The sequence below is a fragment of the Dermacentor albipictus genome, chromosome 4 (genome assembly GCF_038994185.2).
Source record: "Dermacentor albipictus isolate Rhodes 1998 colony chromosome 4, USDA_Dalb.pri_finalv2, whole genome shotgun sequence".
NCBI classification, from domain to species: domain Eukaryota; kingdom Metazoa; phylum Arthropoda; class Arachnida; order Ixodida; family Ixodidae; genus Dermacentor; species Dermacentor albipictus.
The window spans coordinates 36,791,332-36,810,905 of NC_091824.1; the positions used below are offsets into that span (position 1 = coordinate 36,791,332).

At 46.4% G+C, this 19,574-nt stretch overlaps 1 protein-coding gene across 1 annotated transcript; it reads right to left on the bottom strand.

Annotated features, from left to right (window-relative positions):
* Nucleotides 1-596: 596 nt before the first annotated feature.
* RpL4 (ribosomal protein L4) lies at nt 597-19,516 on the bottom strand. Its single transcript, XM_065453872.2, has 8 exons — nt 19,361-19,516; nt 18,535-18,784; nt 15,165-15,463; nt 13,148-13,277; nt 7,111-7,267; nt 4,552-4,635; nt 4,317-4,476; nt 597-842 (listed from the first exon to the last, which is right to left on the bottom strand). Exons 1-8 carry the CDS (start codon nt 19,361-19,363, stop codon nt 645-647), a joined length of 1,281 nt encoding a protein of 426 aa, XP_065309944.2. The 5' UTR covers nt 19,364-19,516; the 3' UTR covers nt 597-644.
* Between the last annotated feature and the right edge of the window lie 58 nt (nt 19,517-19,574).

The following is a 19,574-nucleotide window of genomic DNA, read 5'->3' on the forward strand; positions in this document are numbered from 1 at the left end:
TATATCAATAATTTCGCTTTATCAGGGTTTAACTGCACTGTATGGCACATACTGAAATTTACTAATTGTAGCCAGTGAGTACAAGGCATACCCACTTCGAATGGATTTATAGAATGACGTACAATTGGAGATTTGTGCCATCAAACTTGCTCTAAAAATGCACTGATCCACTTAAGAAAAGTCTATTCATGCAGTGAATCACTCAACTGGAATGCCCATGTATTTCATCCCACACTTGGGGAAATATCTTAGGAACTGGCATTATACTAGAAATTAATTTGAAGTCGATACGTCTTGCATGCTCACTAGCTACAATTAGTACATTGCAATATGTGCTGTAAAGCAATTGAGTATTGAATTTTTTTTTATTTGGATGTGTTTCGATTTCTCGTGCTAATAATGTCACCTCTGGATAATCAAGCTCAAGGATAAGAAATGCTACCTGCCACAGGAGATTTTTAAAGATTCCGTAAAATGCAAAAATGATCACCCTGTAGAGAAGCTATTATTTATTGTCACAAGTTTCTCTTGTTTTCAGGGTTACTGGACCACATGCATGACATCACAGGCTGCACACCAAGAGAGAAGAACAGCACTGAAAAAATGTGCAGGGACCCTCTTTATTTTATGTGAAACGGTTTCGTTCACTTCTTGGCCGCTGCTGTCTTCTTGGCTGTGCTCTTGGCCTTGCCTTTGGCGCCAGCCTTCTTTGTGGGCTTCTTCGAGGCAGCGGGGTCCTTGACCTTGCCGCCCCTCTTTTTGATCGCGGCTGCCCGGCGAGTCTCGAAGGATTGTTTCAGTGCAAGTTGCCACGGCTTCAGCTTGCTCTCATCCAGCTTCACCTAGAAAGAGATGGATATCCATTGTCACACTTCTCTCTCAAACCACACTATTTTCTGGAATTCCAACTTGCAAATTAAAAATGCTGGAACTAAGATTCGGTTAAAAATATTGCATTAGTACTCCAAATCTTTATTGTTAAACATTTGCAGACTCCGTCTTGTACGCTTTGAACAGGTCCTCTGCGCTGCAGCCACAGCAAGAATGATCTACGCCACAAACGGAAATATTTATCAAGTTACTTCATTAAATATTCACTTGGCGTTGCTGCTGCACAGGTAGGCCCATACACAGTTCTTGCCCATTAGAATGGATCCGCACACAGCATACTTTCCGATATGTAACACTTTTCTTGACACTTAGTTTGGTCTGCCTATACAATTTATGCAACAAATCCTAGTTATAACAGACCCAGCTGTAACAGGCTATCAATTGCAACCGACACGTTTTCGAGAAAGTTTTGTTTAGATTGGTGTAAATGTGAGTTTTTTCATGGTTATCTGTTCTTGAACTCGACACTTCCATTTCATTGAAATGACGGTGAAATTGACCATTTGAAAACAAACATTTTAAATCCCGAGTCTTTAGTGCTATGTTGGCAACCTGCCCCTCTGTCTCGATCCAATTAATAGACAAGTTGACCAAAGAAAAAGCTAGTTTTTTTTCATGAATCAACATACGAGTGGTGTTATGGTGCGTGCTGCAGTACCCTGCAGCCTTTTACACAACTCCATTTATTTCACACCATGGCGACCAACTGTGTTAGATACGACGCCCACACCGAGAGACGGGCGATTTCCTTGACAGAGGTGCTGAGAAACCCCCCGCGGCTCAACGTGAATTAATCGACAATTCGTGGATGATGGAACCAGAGGGAGGCCCTCGTTAAATGCGAGGCCGTCGAGAAGGGCTCCGTGGACCTTGCAGGGGCCTGATACTGCCCCAGAATGAAATGGTGGTGCACTCTTTTATGTGCTTAATTGCAAACGAACTCGACAGAAGATGACTTGATTCTAGGGCGATCTCTGCACAGAATCCCTCGAAGTATGCGGCCAACAGCGCTCATGGCAATGGGCGAAGATGACAAGCTTAAAGCGCTAGAAAAGTTGACTCCAAATGCATCCCCGACTTTTCTGACACTGTGCTAAGCTTGCTATCTTTGCACATTGCCAAGAGTAATGTTGGCCACATACTTTGTGGGATTCGGTGCAGGGATTAGCTGAGTCACGCAAAAGTGAAACTGTTTCCGAAAATGATCGCCCGAAAAATGCCACCCAAGGAAAGCTCTGCCTCCACCGCAGACGAGTGAAGAGAACTTGTTTCCGGGATTCCTTGAATAAAGGTACAATTTCTTTTTGTGTTCATCTTGCCTTACATTCGCGGCTGTGTACTTCTTTATTTTGAGTGAATGGGAAGTCGACCATCACATTACTATTGTGGTCATGTTACATTCGAATAAAGACAGTGCTTTGCTGAGGCGATCCATGCATGCGGGCATTCACATAGACGCATTGCAACCATTTCCAGGCATTTGCAGAATGTGCGAAAATGCAAATTTGAACAAACTAGCAGCAAGCTTCCGGCAACATCGTGCATTGCTCCGCCAGATAAAGAAATGTCTTTTAAGTCAACCGTGCAAGCGAAACTGTGAAGCTGCACCATGAGGCGCTAAAAAAGATAACTGCCGACGACCACAAGATGTACTGTTTTGAAAACACTGAAGCCAGACGTGGGCTCAGAGTTGGACATGCCTCATATAACAGCTCTCATTCATGCTACCTACAGGTTTGACAATGCTCTTCGCTTGTCACTAAAGATAAAATTAAGACATTGGTTTGTTCTACTGACTACTGTTCTGTGTGAAAAACAAGCTGTAGTTGATATCTGCGTCCCTGGTGGCAGCATGCTCAGGTTGGAAGGCCGGCCGGCTGGTTCCCTGCAGTCGTGGTGGCTGCCGAACTCGCCACTGTGCAGCTAACTTGGCATGCTCTAGTGCAGGAAGACTGCCATATTTTGGCAATCTGTGTCCGAAAAACAGAGGACACCAAGGTGCCAGCCATGCCACACAGTTGTACGATTACAACGTAAACATGTTTGTACCCATTCAGAGTGCTAGTGAATATAAATACCTTGGTTTTGTTTTCATGCCCAGTATGTCTTGGCCCAAACACACCGATTTAATAACATCAAAGGCACTGAAAAATGTAGGCTATCTGCCCCACACACTGCCCCCGGCCCCAAGAAATACTAAACTACTGATGTATAAATCTCTAATCCAGAATTTACTAGAATATGCTTCTCCTGTCTGGAATCCGCACAAACAATGTGACATTAATAAAATCGAGGCCACCGAAAAGAAAGCAATTTGCTCCATATGACGCAGGTTCGATTGAGATTTTTCGCCTTCCGTAGTGCTTCCATCCCTAGGCTTGCAACCACTCTCAGATCGCCAATGCATGGAATCGCTAGTTTTTGTATTGCGTATATAACTCCTCTTGCCAGATTTTATCAAATTATCTAACTACTGCTAAACGATCCAGTACTAGAAGTCACCATCACCTAAACGTCTCGCCTTATTTTGCCCGTACAGACACTCTCAAATACAGTGTTGCATCCATGTTAGCAGCTATTGTTCAATCACTTAAGGAGCAGTAATGTTTCTAACATGTAACAGTTCTTCACAATGTGGAACAGCTGAATAGCGACCACAGTTTCATCTTGACTGAATGCACGTTGGTTACGTGCCTTCAAAGCTGTGTGGTTGCCACTTATGATTGCATCAATAGTGAATGTTGTTTCGGTTGTGGAAAATAGTAGTTTTGTTTCGACTCAGTGCAATGGCTGAGCATGCCAACAGTGGAAGCTGTCGAGAAGAGCAATCCTGCCGCGGACCACAAGATGACATCACACTAGTTGGCTACATCGTGATGCAGTTGCCAATTAGCTCAGTGGCAGAAAACACACTGCAGTGGAAAGCATTTCTCTGAAGACATGTCTTGTGTTGCGGTCACATTGCGAAGGATGTTGTGCTCTTCACTGTTGCGAGTGTTAATCATGAGATGACAAGAATTGCAGCTCCTGCACTGCTTCTGTGTACAATAGCAACGGGGTAAGTTGATTCATTCAGTGAATAAAAGTGTGCTGGTGTGGTAAACATCTCTTTACTGTTCTCATGAGTTCCTCGATAATGCAACACTCAATTTAACTCGGACATTTCTTTCAGTCCTGTGAAATTCCCAACCAACTAGGTCTTAGTGTATCTCGAATCCTGATATTAGTTCTTTCTTGTCAAATAGCATTAGCTACACATCTCTGAAAAATGTCCTTCCTCAACAACACAAAATACTTGCTCCAAGGTGCACCAAATCTACCCTATAACAACAACACAAGTGTTATTGTTCCAAGCTTTCACCCTTGTCATGGCAGTGAAATATCGACCAAGATGAAATGGGGGAGAAAGCAAGAGAATGACTTACTCCCTTCTTTTCAGCAATCAGCAACTGCCTCTTCATCTTGCGCTTCTGGTTCAAGAGGATTGCAGCCCGTCGAGTCACTGCCGCATACGGATTGAGCCTCAACATTGCATTGGTGTTCTTCAGCGGGTTCTTCTTCTGGGTGCGACGGACGACGCGTTTCCTACGCAGACACAAATTTGTTGGGGCACCAATTGTCACGTAAAAGACAAAAAGCGAACAAGAAAGCACGACTTACTGCGGTGCCCTAAGAAGGTGACGGATTTCCTCGCTCTTGAGTATGCGGTTAATATCCGAGTTCGTCATCTGGGGCTTGGGCAGACTGCAAGAGAGAAAATCGTAACTTGAGAGCACAGTTCTGTGCAGTAATGATGCTCGGAGAACAACTCGTAGTAATCATTCAATGCAGAATGAAAGCAGAACAGCACCTTCAACATTGACACTGACTAGATCACATAGGTGTACAACGTTGTTGCGCAATACAACAGCAAACCAGATTTAAGGGGGGACGCGGCCCTTGAAAACCGAAAAATCGCGAAAAAGTCGATTTTTGAAAAACCTTATTTTTGGGTTGTATGTCTCATAAACTACCTGTTCTGTAATTATCAGCACCGAATTCAACCGTAAAGTACAGAAAAAACGCTACTTTTGAGGCCACCGCGGCCCACAAAACACGCGCAGATGCCGAAATGAAGTCAAACTTCGCGCGCGCGCCATTCCCGGACCATGCGGCATGCCCTCGCCATCTTGGTGTCGTTTTGACCGTGGTTTCTTTGTCTCTATTTTGCCGCCTTGCAAAATGGCATCGTCGGCGCGGTTGAGGCGCTATTGGCGTTTTCCCGCGATGTGATGCGGAGCGCTGATTGGCCGGAGCAGCGCGTTCAAATCCCGCGGGGTAAAGCGCGCCTACCATTGGCTGCTGCGCCGGCGGCGGCGGCTGCTCAAATCCCGCGGGCTAAAGCGCGCCTGCCATTGGCTGCTGCGCGGGCGGCGGCGGCTCCTCCCTGTGATGGCGCGCTCGCGTCCCTTGCTCGCCTGCTTTCGAGCTGTTCATCGCCTAGCGCTATCTTTTAGATTATTTGCTCAGCTTTCTTTTTTTTCGCTAGTTCTTCGCTGCGCGCGATGCCGGCAAAACCCAAGACAGTGCTGATGTTCGGTGCACGGGAGCGCGATATGCGTCTTGTACGAGCATCGAACTTCCTATCTTCCGCAGCGAGTGCCGACTGCGTAGACGCTTTTCAGCGGCGAAACTGTGCTTTCGGCTGTCGCCAGTCGAAAATCCGACACACTGAGTGTGCCTGGAGCCGCAAGAGCTAATTAGAAGCTCCGCCGTAGCTTTCTAAAAAAAAAAAAAAAAAAAAAAAAGTGTTCAACTTTACGGCCTGTTTTCTCGGAATGTATTTTTTCGCTAGTAGTGGTGCTGGGGAAAGCGATATCTCAAGAACCGCTTTTCAGATTTGTATGCCGTTTTTTTTTTATTCTGTTCCCGAGTGACTTTGCCAGGGGGTAACAGGCTTCTTTTTTTGAAAGTTGGTGCAGTTAATTTATAATAAGCAATTAATTTTTGATGAATGTGGTCATTACCGGTTACATCAAATTCAAAGTTGTCTTAAAATTTTTTGGAGGGGAAATTAAAGAAAAGGGCTCTTTAGCCCCCTGGGATATCTATCAAGGAATCATCACAGTGAATTTCAGCTTCCTACGATGTCCTGGCATTTCTCCAGGCTCTTCCTCAGGCATATACATGAATCACCTAGTTAAACCTCAATAACTCTGGAACTAATAAACATATCTTCACGAAACTTTGCATTTCCTCATAGTTCGGTGGTGTGAACATACCCTGAAAGTTTCATCTGGATATCTTAAAAAATAAGGAAGTTCGGTCTCCAGGGTAGCCTCCCCCCTTAATACAAGCAACAGTTACCACTATACGTATGCCAATTTCACCGTGACATTTTGCGAGGCTGGCAGGTAAAGAATAGCTACATTGTACTGTGGGCAACCTGGCAAGCGCCTTGCAAACAAGGCAATATCTTTGTCTCTCCACGCTGTGTTTAATTAACTTGCTACTTATGGCATTTACCATACCCAAAAATACGCACCTAATTTTTACTTTGGTTCATCAGAGTAGATAAACCTCATGACCCAATACAGCCAAACCCACTTATAACAATATTCAACTGCCACAAAAACTGTAACAGCGGGGAGGCCAGTTCTCTTCCCCGCCACCTTCCTCTATCCGGCTTCTGATTGTGTTGACTCGTCTAAGGGGGGACACAGCAATCGAAGTGGTCAAATTGTCAAAATTTTCTATTTTCCGATTTATTACTTTTTTCAGAAGGCACGGACCATTATTTGCCTCGTGGTGATATACAACAAAATACGCGGTAGAATGCAAGAAAACAGCACTTTCACAGAGTGCTATCATCAAAAATTGCAGAAAATAAAGAGAGGCAAATGCAGCATTGCAATTGGGTGCTGCAGTCACGTGGGGCACAGGGCACGCTCCTATTGGCTGTCATAGATTTGAATTGCTGACAAACCTTTCCTGCGCGCAGAAAGGTTCGTTGAGAGACCGCTTGGTATATTTTCAAGAGTCGTTGGCGTAGCATTCGACAGATGGTAAGCACGATCATCATTAGCTAGACTTGGCACACGACATATCGCTGTGACAAGTTCAGGGGTGCGATCATCATGCGGGTAAATACAGTATTTCCGTGATTGCTTGAGAATACTGGCCCTTCAACAAAAGCTAGCAGCAGTGGAGAGCAATGCGCCTATTCTTTAGTGAGCTTACTTGAAGTTCTTCTTCTCAGATGAGGGCTTCTTCCATGTGCCATAGATCTTGTCAAGTCGCCGGAAAGCACTCTCGGTCCAAATGACGAAACGACCCACATGACCACCAGGCGCCATCTTCAACAGGTTCAGCTGGTCAACGCGTAGAGTGTCCACACCTGTGAATTAACACACACAAAACGGGTGAGCAATGCTGCACCACTCAACGGTAGACTCTTGGCACACAGAATGAAGAAAACGGCCTCAAAGGAAAGTAACATGTTTGGAATGGGTACGTTCCAACTGTTAACACTGACAACCAGAATATTTAAACACAAGAACTACCGTATTTACTCGCACAATGATCGCACCCCTGAATTTTGTGCCATGTTTGGGTTTTGATTGCAAGTCGACCCCCTACTTCAGACTTTCACACACACACACAAAAAAAGTAGACTTAGTCGTGTAAATACGGCAGGTGCGGGAACAAATTAGGAGCACAAAGGACACTGCAAATCTGATTTTTTAAACAAAGTGCTGCCGAATTGTAACTGCCAATTCCAGCTTCAGTGTGGTTACTCTTTGAGCATTTTCAAGGCCGAGTCTACATACAACGAAATACTGATAAACAACCACTTTTCCTGTACAGTCGCCGACCGCTTATTCGGACCTCACTGGGACTGCGGAAATGTCCGAATAAACAGGTGTCCGAAAAAGCAGAAGAAAAAAAAAAATCCTTTATTTCCACGCACTTATTCGGGCTTCACAGTAGGCTTGAATAACTCGTGAATGCGCCGTTGCGCGCTGTTCCGTTTACGCGCAATCAGGTAAGCCTGAATCTTGGAGAGAGTAGTACGGTCACTATAGGCAGCTGAAAGCAGTCACTGCTTGTACACGCTCGGCATGCGACGGCAGCATAGCACATGGTGCGTCATCTTTCGACTCAAGAGTCATCGTCCGGCGGTGCAGCAGATAACCTGGGCCGCTATCTTGTACACGTTCGAAAAGCCGACGTTCGATTTCGCCTCACGCAATTGGACTAGATTGGCCTAGGCCACGATATTGGCGCAACCTGGACAATTGCGTGAGGCGAAATCGAACGTCGGTTTTTCGAACATGTACAAGATAGCGGCCCAGTACAGCAGTGTCAGCACCTGTGAAACTGTCAAATGAGATGGTGTCCGGAGTCGCAATGCAACCACTGCGCAGGTCTCGGCAGAATATTTTCCGCGTCAGTAGGGAGCACACCGGAAGGCGATAAATCTTAGGCCTCCTGGCACCCGCTTGCCGGCATTCCCCAGCGCAGTCTGCGCGGGCACTGTCGGCGCCATTAGAGATTTGATGCAATGTTTCCGTATGCCGCGTTGGATCGCCGAAACCTCGACACAGCACACAAAGCAAACACCACCGTGCCGCCACCAGTCACACAAACGAAAAACATGGCCTGCTCGCGGCGTCGTGTGCAAAGAAACAAATCAGCTGCTGGATTGTCTTGACATGGCTTACTAAGCTGAAACTGCTGCAGAGCCACTCTATTGAACCAGGCAGAAACGATGATGATGAGCGGGGATTTCCAGTAGCGCCACTTCGTGGGGCAGCAAGGAAGCTCCGTTCAAAACAAAAATGGTGTTCAGCAAATCGAACCATGCACCGGTCAGAGTAGGTGCATGATGCTCTCGACCGAGTTGGCTCAAGGAGTGTCCTAAAAAGCAGACAAGAGGTTGCTGGGTGTCCGAACTTTCGGTAGTTATACATTATGGTCTATGGGGAGAATGGCGGTGCCGCGAAGCTGACCGAATAATCGGGCATGTCCGAATTTTTGGAGTACAGAAAATCAGTCGGCGACTGTAACTATTGAGTTTGTTATAAACAGGTTCGACTATATTTAAGGGGGGAGGCTACCCTGGAGACCGAACTTTCTTATTTTTTAAGGTATCCAGGTAAAACTTTCAGGGTATGTTCACACCACCGAACTATGAGGAACTGCAAAGTTTCATGAATATATGTTTATTAGTTCCAGAGTTATTGAGGTTTAACTAGGTGATTCATGTATATGCCTGAGGAAGAGCCTGGAGAAATGCCAGGACATCGTAGGAAGCTGAAATTCACTGAGATGACCCCTTGATAGATATCCCAGGGGGCTAAAGAGCCCTTTTCTTTAATTTCCCCGCCAAAAAATTTTAAGACAACTTTGAATTTGATGTAGCCAGTAATGACCACATTCATCAAAAATTAATTGCTTATTATAAATTAACTGCACCAACTTTCAAAAAAAGAAGCCTGTTACCCCCTGGCAAAGTCACTCAGGAACAGAATAAAAAAAAAACTGCATACAAATCTGAAAAGCGGTTCTTGAGATGTCGCCTTCCCCAGCACCACTACTAGAGAAAAAATACATTCTGAGAAAACAGGCCTTAAAGCTGAACACGTGTTTTTTTTTATTAGAAAGCTCCTGCGGAGCTTCTACTTAGCTCTTGTGGCTCCAGGCACACTCAGTGTGTCGGATTTTCGACTGGCGACAGCCGAAAGCACAGTTTCGCCGCTGAAAAGCGTCTACGCAGTCGGCACTCGCTGCGGAAGATAGGAAGTTCGATGCTCGTACAAGACGCATATCGCGCTCCCGTGCACCGAAGATCTGCGCTGCCTTGGGCTTTGCCGGCATCGCGTGCAGCGAAGAACTAACGAAAAAAAAGAAAGCTGAGCAAATAATCTAAAAGATAGCGCTAGGCGATAAACAGCTCGAAAGCAGGCGAGCAAGGGACGCGAGCGCGCCATCGCAGGGAGGAGCCGCATCCCCCCTTAAGGGGGGACGCGGCCCTTGAAAACCGAAAAATCGCGAAAAAGTCGATTTTTGAAAAACCTTATTTTTGGGTTGTATGTCTCATAAACTACCAGTTCTGTAATTATCAGCACCTAATTCAACCGTAAAGTACAGAAAAAACGCTACTTTTGAGGCCACCGCGGCCCACAAAACACGCGCAGATGCCGAAATGAAGTCAAACTTCGCGCGCGCGCCATTCCCGGACCATGCGGCCTGTCCTCGCCATCTTGGTGTCGTTTTGACCGTGGTTTCTTTGTCTCTATTTTGCCGCCTTGCAAAATGGCATCGTCGGCGCGGTTGAGGCACTATTGGCGTTTTCCCGCGATGTGATGCGGAGCGCTGATTGGCCGGAGCAGCGCGTTCAAATCCCGCGGGGTAAAGCGCGCCTACCATTGGCTGCTGCGCGGGCGGCGGCGGCTGCTCAAATCCCGCGGGCTAAAGCGCGCCTGCCATTGGCTGCTGCTCGGGCGGCGGCGGCTCCTCCCTGCGATGGCGCGCTCGCGTCCCTTGCTCGCCTGCTTTCGAGCTGTTTATCGCCTAGCGCTATCTTTTAGATTATTTGCTCAGCTTTCTTTTTTTTCGTTAGTTCTTCGCTGCACGCGATGCCGGCAAAGCCCAAGGCAGCGCAGATCTTCGGTGCACGGGAGCGCGATATGCGTCTTGTACGAGCATCGAACTTCCTATCTTCCGCAGAGAGTGCCGACTGCGTAGACGCTTTTCAGCGGCGAAACTGTGCTTTCGACGGTCGCCAGTCGAAAATCCGACTAACTGAGTGTGCCTGGAGCCGCAAGAGCTAATTAGAAGCTCCGCAGGAGCTTTCTAATAAAAACACACGTGTGTTCAACTTTAAGGCCTGTTTTCTCGGAATGTATTTTTTCGCTAGTAGTGGTGCTCGGGAAAGCGATATCTCAAGAACCGCTTGTCAGATTTGTATGCCGTTTTTTTTATTCTGTTCCTGAGTGACTTTGCCAGGGGGTAACAGGCTTCTTTTTTTGAAAGTTGGTGCAGTTAAATTATAATAAGCAATTAATTTTTGATGAATGTGGTCATTACTGGCTACATCAAATTCAAAGTTGTCTTAAAATTTTTTGGAGGGGAAATTAAAGAAAAGGGCTCTTTAGCCCCCTGGGATATCTATCAAGGGATCATCACAGTGAATTTCAGCTTCCTACGATGTCCTGGCATTTCTCCAGGCTTTTCCTCAGGCATATACATGAATCACCTAGTTAAACCTCAATAACTCTGGAACTAATAAACATATCTTCATGAAACTTTGCAGTTCCTCATAGTTCGGTGGTGTGAACATACCCTGGAAGTTTCATCTGGATATCTTAAAAAATAAGAAAGTTCGGTCTCCAGGGTAGCCTCCCCCCTTAAGGGGGGAGGCTACACTTGAAATACAACTTTTTTATTTGTGGACAGATCTCAACGAAATTTTCACACATTGTGTATTTTAATATGCAGATTCTAAAAATATAATTAATTTTGCCATAGGATAAATAGTTTCTGATATACTCCAAATGCATTGTATAAGCTGAGTCCTTTGTTTGGAGGAAAATTAGCTTCTAAACAGAAAACCCTAACACAGTAATTTGAGTATAAAGACTATCTAGGATGTTCAGGGAGTGCCATAAGGTATTATTCAATGTTCTAGGCTAATCTGAGCAAGAGTTAGAGCTCATCAAAGTTGTGAGAAAAAAATGCCATCTTGAGATGTCAAGCATGTGACCCATTTCAAAAACTTTTTGAGAAGAGTGCTGCTTGGAAAAGGTGCATATTGCTTGCTGCATACATTTATCTTTCTGGCAAAAAAAAAATTATGTTGATAGCTCAAATAGGACAGAAGCTATTTTACCTCCAAAATTGGAAGTCTGTCGGAATTGTTGTTTTGAGAAATCAAGGAAAAACGTTCTGCAACATCTTTATTGAGAACATACCAATAAAATCTCAAGGAAATTCACTAGGGGCATAATCTGGATACATCCTATCTTTTTGCCGCTTTTTGGCCAGCTTCCTTGCGCTCAAAGAGGCTTCTCGCTTCTTGCTGGAGTTAGCACTTCGAAGGTCCGGCGCTCCGGACGTTTTCCGGCGCTCGCTGCGCGCTCGCTACTTTCTTCAGTCGTGAAGGAAACGGTGCCTGCACGATCTGTGCCAACACGCGTGGCGTGGGCGGACGAAGTGTTGACGCTAGACGCGCCAGTTTGCAGCTCGGAACTCGATCCGGTAGAATGTCCAGGCAGACCAGCAACCGGCAACTTCGCGAGTATGACAGGCCTAGCCGCCTTCCGTCGCGCATTGCACAGCCGCTTGACGCGTAGTAGCGTTGAGACGACAATCTTTTCCAGCCATCCGGGCAGCGAAATGAGCATCTTATCAAACGTCGCGAAGCAAGCGGCTGAACAAACGTAGACAGCGGCGCGATGAAACCTGAGATAAACAAACGTAGCGAGACGCGATAGCGGTCGAGCGCGCGCCGACGAGCACCGGACCAATAGGAGCGAGGCGCGCGGGGGTGTGCGCGCTTTGGCCAATCGGCGGCACGGACGCATCCTCCAGAAATGACGCGGTAGCGTCGGTTTCCCTTCACCGACGCCATTTTGAACTGGTGCAAAATGCGCACAAAGAAAACAGCTTCAAAACAAGCGCAAGATGGCGGCCATCGGCCACCGCGTTCGCAAATGGTGACGGCGCGAAGTTTGAACATTTTTGACCAAATTTCGCTGATTTCGCGTTCACCCTGGCCCCTTTAAGCGCGATTTTTTATTATTTTCCGATTAAATTTAGCTTCTAGATTTCGCGGAGGGATTCTTGAATGTATAAACGTAGCGAAAATGCAGTTTTCCGAAAATCGACCTTTTTGTGATTTTTTGCCGTTTCAAGACCCGCGTCCCCCCTTAAGTTACCAGCAGCTTGCTACGTTCTTGTTATGCAATGCTAGGAGACTCCCAGCACATGGAGAACCACAATTTCTTGCCCAAAAATTTGTAAGCATTAAATTTTGTGAAACATTTTTTGATATGTGATTCGATATTTGGCTTTTTCTTCTCAATTCAATTTGATATTTGATTTCAAATCTACTATTCAGTACTCGCACAGCCCTAGTATTTGGAGCCGTTATGCGCAAGTATATAAGGCAGTCTGGAATTCCTACGCAAATCAGAACTACCAAGCCCTCTATGTATAGCTGTTAGAGTCACCATCTGAGCCCTCCCAAACAACCAGTGTCACCAGTACTGACCAGGAATGTTCCTAAAAGCACGAGTCAAGCCGTGGTCAGCTTCATAGATGACAAGTGGACCAAGCCTCTGAATGCGCCGGCGGTTCCTCATCTTTCCCTTGCCAGCACGCAGACGACGAGACTTGTACACCTGGCACAAACAAGGAGTGCAACACGAGCATAAAATTTTGACCACTGGCTTCATGGCAGCTTGCACAAGAAACATTTCAGACATAATGCAACTAACAGCTGGAAAGTAAAACACCTTTAACAAGCTACATATATTGCACACAACTAAAGAATGCTTTACAAGCACATTACCACCAGCCACTAAAATATTGCCACAACCTGAGTGGATTGGCTTAACTACTGATCACACAGACATGGTCACAACACACACACACAAAACTATGCCCAGCTAAAAACAATGAAAGAATTTCAAGGTTTTGAAGGAAAGCTAGGACAAATAAGATTGCAATCACGACCAATATTTACGCTGAAATTTTGTTCGAAGGTGCTCATTCAGCAAAGAGGAATGGCTGTCAGAAATACGCAGTTATTTTTGCTGCTAAAACATGGTAGCCTTAATTTAAAGGATGCCAGTTACTGTAAAACATAAGAACTCTTCAAGCATCCTAATTTTTTTCTTTCACTTTGTAAGAGCTTAACGGCTAAAACTGATTGAACTTCTTACAAGTACACCTCCTAATTTCATTAGTGAGCACCAACCTAGCACAAAAGTACATCGTGCAACTTGTGAGCTTGGCAGATATCTGTGTGATTTGGTCTTGTCTGAAATCTGCACTTTTAGGCCAGCGGCGCACTGAAAGCTCGATAATTCGCATCTCCTTAAGTCAATATTTCAGATAATTTGAAGTAGCCAATGCCGTCCATCTAACAATGCATTGAAAGCAACGTGTAAAGCATCCTGCCGATTCACACTGAAATCCGCACCGCCATCGTGGATGGGGATAGTGCTAGTGTGTGGGAGCACATTGGCATCACCGAGCGGGCCGCGCAAATTTGCTCTTTGTTGCCAAAGTTGACTGCTTTGGCTTTTCTCGATTGGTCGCTTATATTGAATTACCGCTCATAATGAATTTTTTCGCCGTCCCATTGACTTCGTGATAACAAGGGATTACTGTATGTCGAGCTTCTGCGGTAAATTTAGTTGCAAGCAAGCACCTTGTCCTGTTCTTTCTATTTTATGTCTGTGTTGAGATTTAAAATGTTCCTACAATGTACAAAATGAATTCCCGACAGTTCCCCGCTTTCTGGATGAGACCAACAAGATGTGTTGTCAGGTCAGTTGGTTCACGATACGAAATTAATAGAGAGAGAGCGAGAGAGAGAAAAGAAGACGGAACAGTGGAATCACTAACAACTGTGGGGATGCGCGACTTTCACGCGTCCCCTGATATCTTGTTTTCCCGTATAGCTCTTATCTCCTGCAGTGCGGCTTCGCCGCGTGGCCTGGCGCCCGCGGCGGTCGGAGTGGTTGAAGCGCAGTGCAAGAGATGGCGCGAGTGTTGTGCTGCTAATGCCGCCTCACGGCGGGGTTACTTGGGTGCGGGTAAGACAAGGTGCTCTCTCTTTGGTTCGAGATCGTGAAGCGGCGCGGACGTTCCGAGCGTGCATCGATCCATGGTCTACGAGACCGTCTCGTGAGGCCTCGTTCGAACGCGCCACCGTTCGCGTGAACGACCAGACGTTGGGATCCAGCATGGGGCGAACATATTCGCTCACTATCGGCGTGTTTTGTGGATAGCAACTCGGCTAGCAGACATTGATCTATGAAAGGTGCAATAAATGCCGGTGTGAGAATCCCACACAACACATGTATTTTTTTGCGATGTATGCACAATAACAAACACCACCAAAAGGTGCAATTAAATAAAGAAGACTGCCAGTGCTTTACCAGAACTAAGGACCTTGTCTATTTAGCCTTTTCAGCAACCGGCTTTCTCGTCCTTCCTAAAGTTGACAGACGTGTCACTCACACAATCACCAAGCCTGTGCTAGGTGAAACGAGACCAACCTTCTCCACGTCGGTCCACGCCTTGACTTTCTTGAGGAACAGCACGGCCTCCTTGGTCTTGGTGAGGTCCTGCACCTTGTCGCTCACCACCAGCGGCACCTCGGGGATCTGCTCAATCTTGTGACCCTTGGAGAGCACCAGCCCCGGTACTCCAGAGGCAGCCACCGCCGAGCAGATGGCGTAGCGCTTCTGCGCCACGTTGATGTGACGGTGCCAGCGGCGGTACGTCTTGGTTGGTGCAAACATGCGGCCACCACGGCACATGTTGCCAAAGGCACCCTGGCCCGAGCGGTGGGTACCTGCAGGCATCCGTGGCAGAAATATGAAACACTCAATGGGAGCGGACCCGAGAAATTCCACAAATTGTGCTTTCAACCCATACTACATTTCACATACGCAAGATTAATGTTCATAGATTTCATAGTGTAGACCAGGGTCACTTGAAGTAGATAAAACAGGACATGCATTGTACAGTCAAACCTCGTGAATATGTACCCGCTTAATTTGAAATTGCGGTTTAAATGTGGTCGCAAAGATTCCCCCACTCAGGCCCCGTTGAACCCCATATATTGGCCGACTGCTTAGCTTAAGCCGTAGTCACTCAGTGCCCACCAAACAGTTAGTGTGCACTATTTTCTTGTTCTATGTGCACAAGCACAAAGTTGGCAAAATCTCATGTGTGCAGACATTCAATTCTCTAGTTGCAACACCCGGATGCCAGCCGCCAGCGATACTGACGTTAAAACTTGGCCACCATGACATATTTCCTGCTCATACAGCTGTTGCCAACTGCAGCGCACAAAAGCATGGCCTTCAAGATTGGCTTCTGGTAACGTGAAGAAGCTCCTATTAAGGATGCGAATTCGCTGTCCTCAAACTCTATCCAATTCAAGTAGCAATTGTACAGGAGCACATATTTTTTTAATGTGTAGCCATTTCTATGCTTACCGAATTAGAAAAATGTCCCTCCATCCTGTAAAACAACCGCTTTCAAGATAAAGCCAGCAGCAGCGAGCAACTGTACCTTTGTGCTGCCTGTTGCTTCAATGCGGATGAGGTGGTGAGAACACCACTGCTCAAGAAGCTCTTGGCTAAGCCACACTCTGCCTCTTTCACAGATCGCTTTCAAGATGTGGGCCTGTGCATCTCTCTTCAGTGTGCGAAGTTAATAGCAGTCAGCACTCTGTCTGCATCGCAGATTGTTTTCAAAATAAGGTCCGCGTAACCATGCCATATATGCAGGTACTGTTGGTGCTTGTTTGATCACAGTTCATAATGCTTCGACGCAAATGAATAAGGCACTAATGAGCGATAACGGCTTATAATGATCGGAATGTCATCAGTGCACTGGGTGCCGCCGTTCGCACCAGTTCGTGTGACCGCAGCGCTGTCGTTCGTCTGTACTGGCCGGATCAAGTTTAATAACATTGATAATGACATTGGGCTGCATGGAGAGAAGCAACTGGCACAATCCTTATGCATATTTAAGACAGCTTCCAGAGAAGTTTCTGCATGAATTTTTTTTCTTCATTCCAGTGTGTTTACAGTCGTGGTGTTCAACGGTATGTGCTGTGGCATGTCATGTTCATGTTATCGAGAAGTTAATGTTACATCAGTGGAGTTATCTGATAGCAACAGTGTTGCTGCTGTCGCACCTTGTCCATCCTCAAGCTAAAGTGATGACAAAGACGATGTGGAAGTAGACGACGGCCCTTCATTATATTTCACTGCGCGTGCTTTGAACCTTTGCAGAGAAGCAGGGCATCGTGGAGAAACTCGCTCGTGGCATTGAATTCAAAGATGTCGCGGCAAGGCCACCATGGGGCAAGTTAAGATTGCCGATTTTTTGCTGCCTACTTCCAAATAAAGCCTGTCTGAGTGTGCATGTTTGAAAGCATTGTGACTGAAGTTCTTTTCCAGCCGGTAAGCAGCTTCTAAACTGGCACTGGTGGTTAATTCATACGTCGTTTAGTGCTTACGTAAACATTGTTCCCAGCCGACTACGTATTAAGGAGGCTTGACTGCGCACGACGATGCCAAATGGTTTACCATACTGGATATGCTGCTCTCGACAAGTTATTGCCTTTATCTCTGGCTAAGGTCATGTCTAAACTTAGAACCATCCACACATAATAACCGTCACAGAGCTGAGGCAAGTGAAGACACCTCGGCAACCCAAATTCTGGGGTTTTGCACATTAAAACCAGAATACCATTAGGAGGCATGCCGTTGTGGGGGGACTTCAGAAATATTGTGACAACCAGGTGTTCTTTTAACATGCACCCAATGCACGGTACATGGGCGTTTTTGCATTTTGCCCCCATCAAAATGTGGCCGCTGCAGCAGAGTTACAATCCCGCACCCTTGGGTTTAGCAGTGCCATGCCACAGCCCCCTACAACACCATGATTGGTACCCCTTGGCAACTCTGGCTTTTGGTCCTGGCAAGGGAGGTCAAGTACAGTGGCCATTGAAAGCGCGTATGTGACACAGTGATAGAAAGTACATATATTTATATTTGAAACTGTAATCCCGAGATTGATGCTGGTTGGAACAATGCCCACCATGCTTACTGAACGAATTGTTAAGTGAACCAAACCAAACATTTAAGACAGGATAGCCTCAACTAGCAACTGACAGACAACAGTAAACTTTATTGCACACACACTACACTGGCGTTACGAAAAAGAGCAGCAGCAGGGTGCTTACATTCTCATCGGCACGTTTTCGCACTCAAGGAAGGCAATGAATGGCTGGCTTATGAGAATCCTATCACTGCCTTTTATATAAAATGCTGCATTAATGCTCGGAGCAGTGCTGGTGTCAGACTGGTCAAGCAAACGAGACTTACCACACGATACATTCCTTTTTTACAACAAGGCAGTGCCATGTGCCACCATGCAATTCGCTTTCATGCAACTTTACTGTCCTTCTACACATAATTCGATATCATTCATTCTTTCCATGTGCCCCCCCCCCCGCCCCAATGCAATATGTATCATGTTCGTCATCGCGCCTCTCATTATTGCCTTTGCTTTACTTCCATCTACTTTTGGATGTTGCTTTGATTGATGCACAGGGTTTAGCGTCCCAGAGCAACGCTGGGGCTATGAAAAACGCCGCAGTCGGGGGCTTCACATTTTCTATTATTTTATGTCGTTTAACGTGTGCCCACACAGTTCTTTTCTTTTGCATTTCACACCCATCAAATTGCGGTCGTCAGGGCTGGCAATGAAACCCGCCATTCCGCATGTAATATTCTGACAAGATATGCGTAATTGACTCCACAGTATTGTGGCATTCTGCGCACAGGTCTTCCGGGCGGCAACGCTCACAACAACGCAAGTGGTTTGCTCTTGAAGCGGACTCACCTCCGCCACGAACACGGGGAATACGCGCCACAGCACGGCCCGTGCCCCAGGACTCGGCGGAAGTCTGGTGCCCAGCTTCCTTCGACACGGCGTACGGCTGGCGGCTGTTCTTCGCCATGTTCATGTGAACGAAGTTCACGATGTCGGGCCTGATGGGCGCCTTGAAGACGGCCGGCAGCGCCACGGTGGCGCCGGACAGCTCGTTCTTCTCATTGTAAACGTTGACCAAAGGTCGCGCTAAGGTGTACGCCTGCAAAAGAAACGCGCAAAAGTTGCAAAGACTCTGCTGTCACGCTCGCAGCATCTTGATCGGTATTTCGGGCTGGGCAGATGGCACTTAATTTAGGCGGCACTAAGTGGCCGGCGCATGTCATTCATCACTACGACGTGAAGCGACATAGCAAACTACTGCGACGCAAACCGCACGATGCAGACCGGGCAAAAGATGCCCCTCCGACACCAAGCGTGTCAAAACTCGCAAGACAGACTCCTCTACCACGTGGCGCAAGTATGTGGAACAGCGATGTGACAGGCATTACGTCAATCAGACACTGAAGAATTACGTGAAGCACGTCAAACCACCGCATGGATTCAACAGACTACATCAAGCAACACGGAGCATGCGGACCTGGAGAGCGCTTTCTTTTCTTCTCACGCTATTTACAGCTACAAACCCACGCACTAGGCCTACTGCTGCCGGCTGCGAATCTAGCGAAACATTTCGCACACAGTCAGAAATTATTGCGCTAAACATACCAGCGTAATCTCAACGACAATATATAATGCGCTAACAGCGTAAGATTGCATGGAGAAATTAATCACTTACCATTTTTAAACGCGATTATGTCACGGAGACTACCTATCGCCTGCACATATGGCGACGACGGAGCCGAAAAAGGGCGTAAAGATACATGCACACACGTTTCAGACCGGAAAACCGGAACTTTTATATAACGAAAACTGCCGGAAACAAACGAGGAGGTTGTTCCTGCCGCGACGAAAAATAGATCTCAAAAGACGCATTTTTTCTTCTTTTGCTC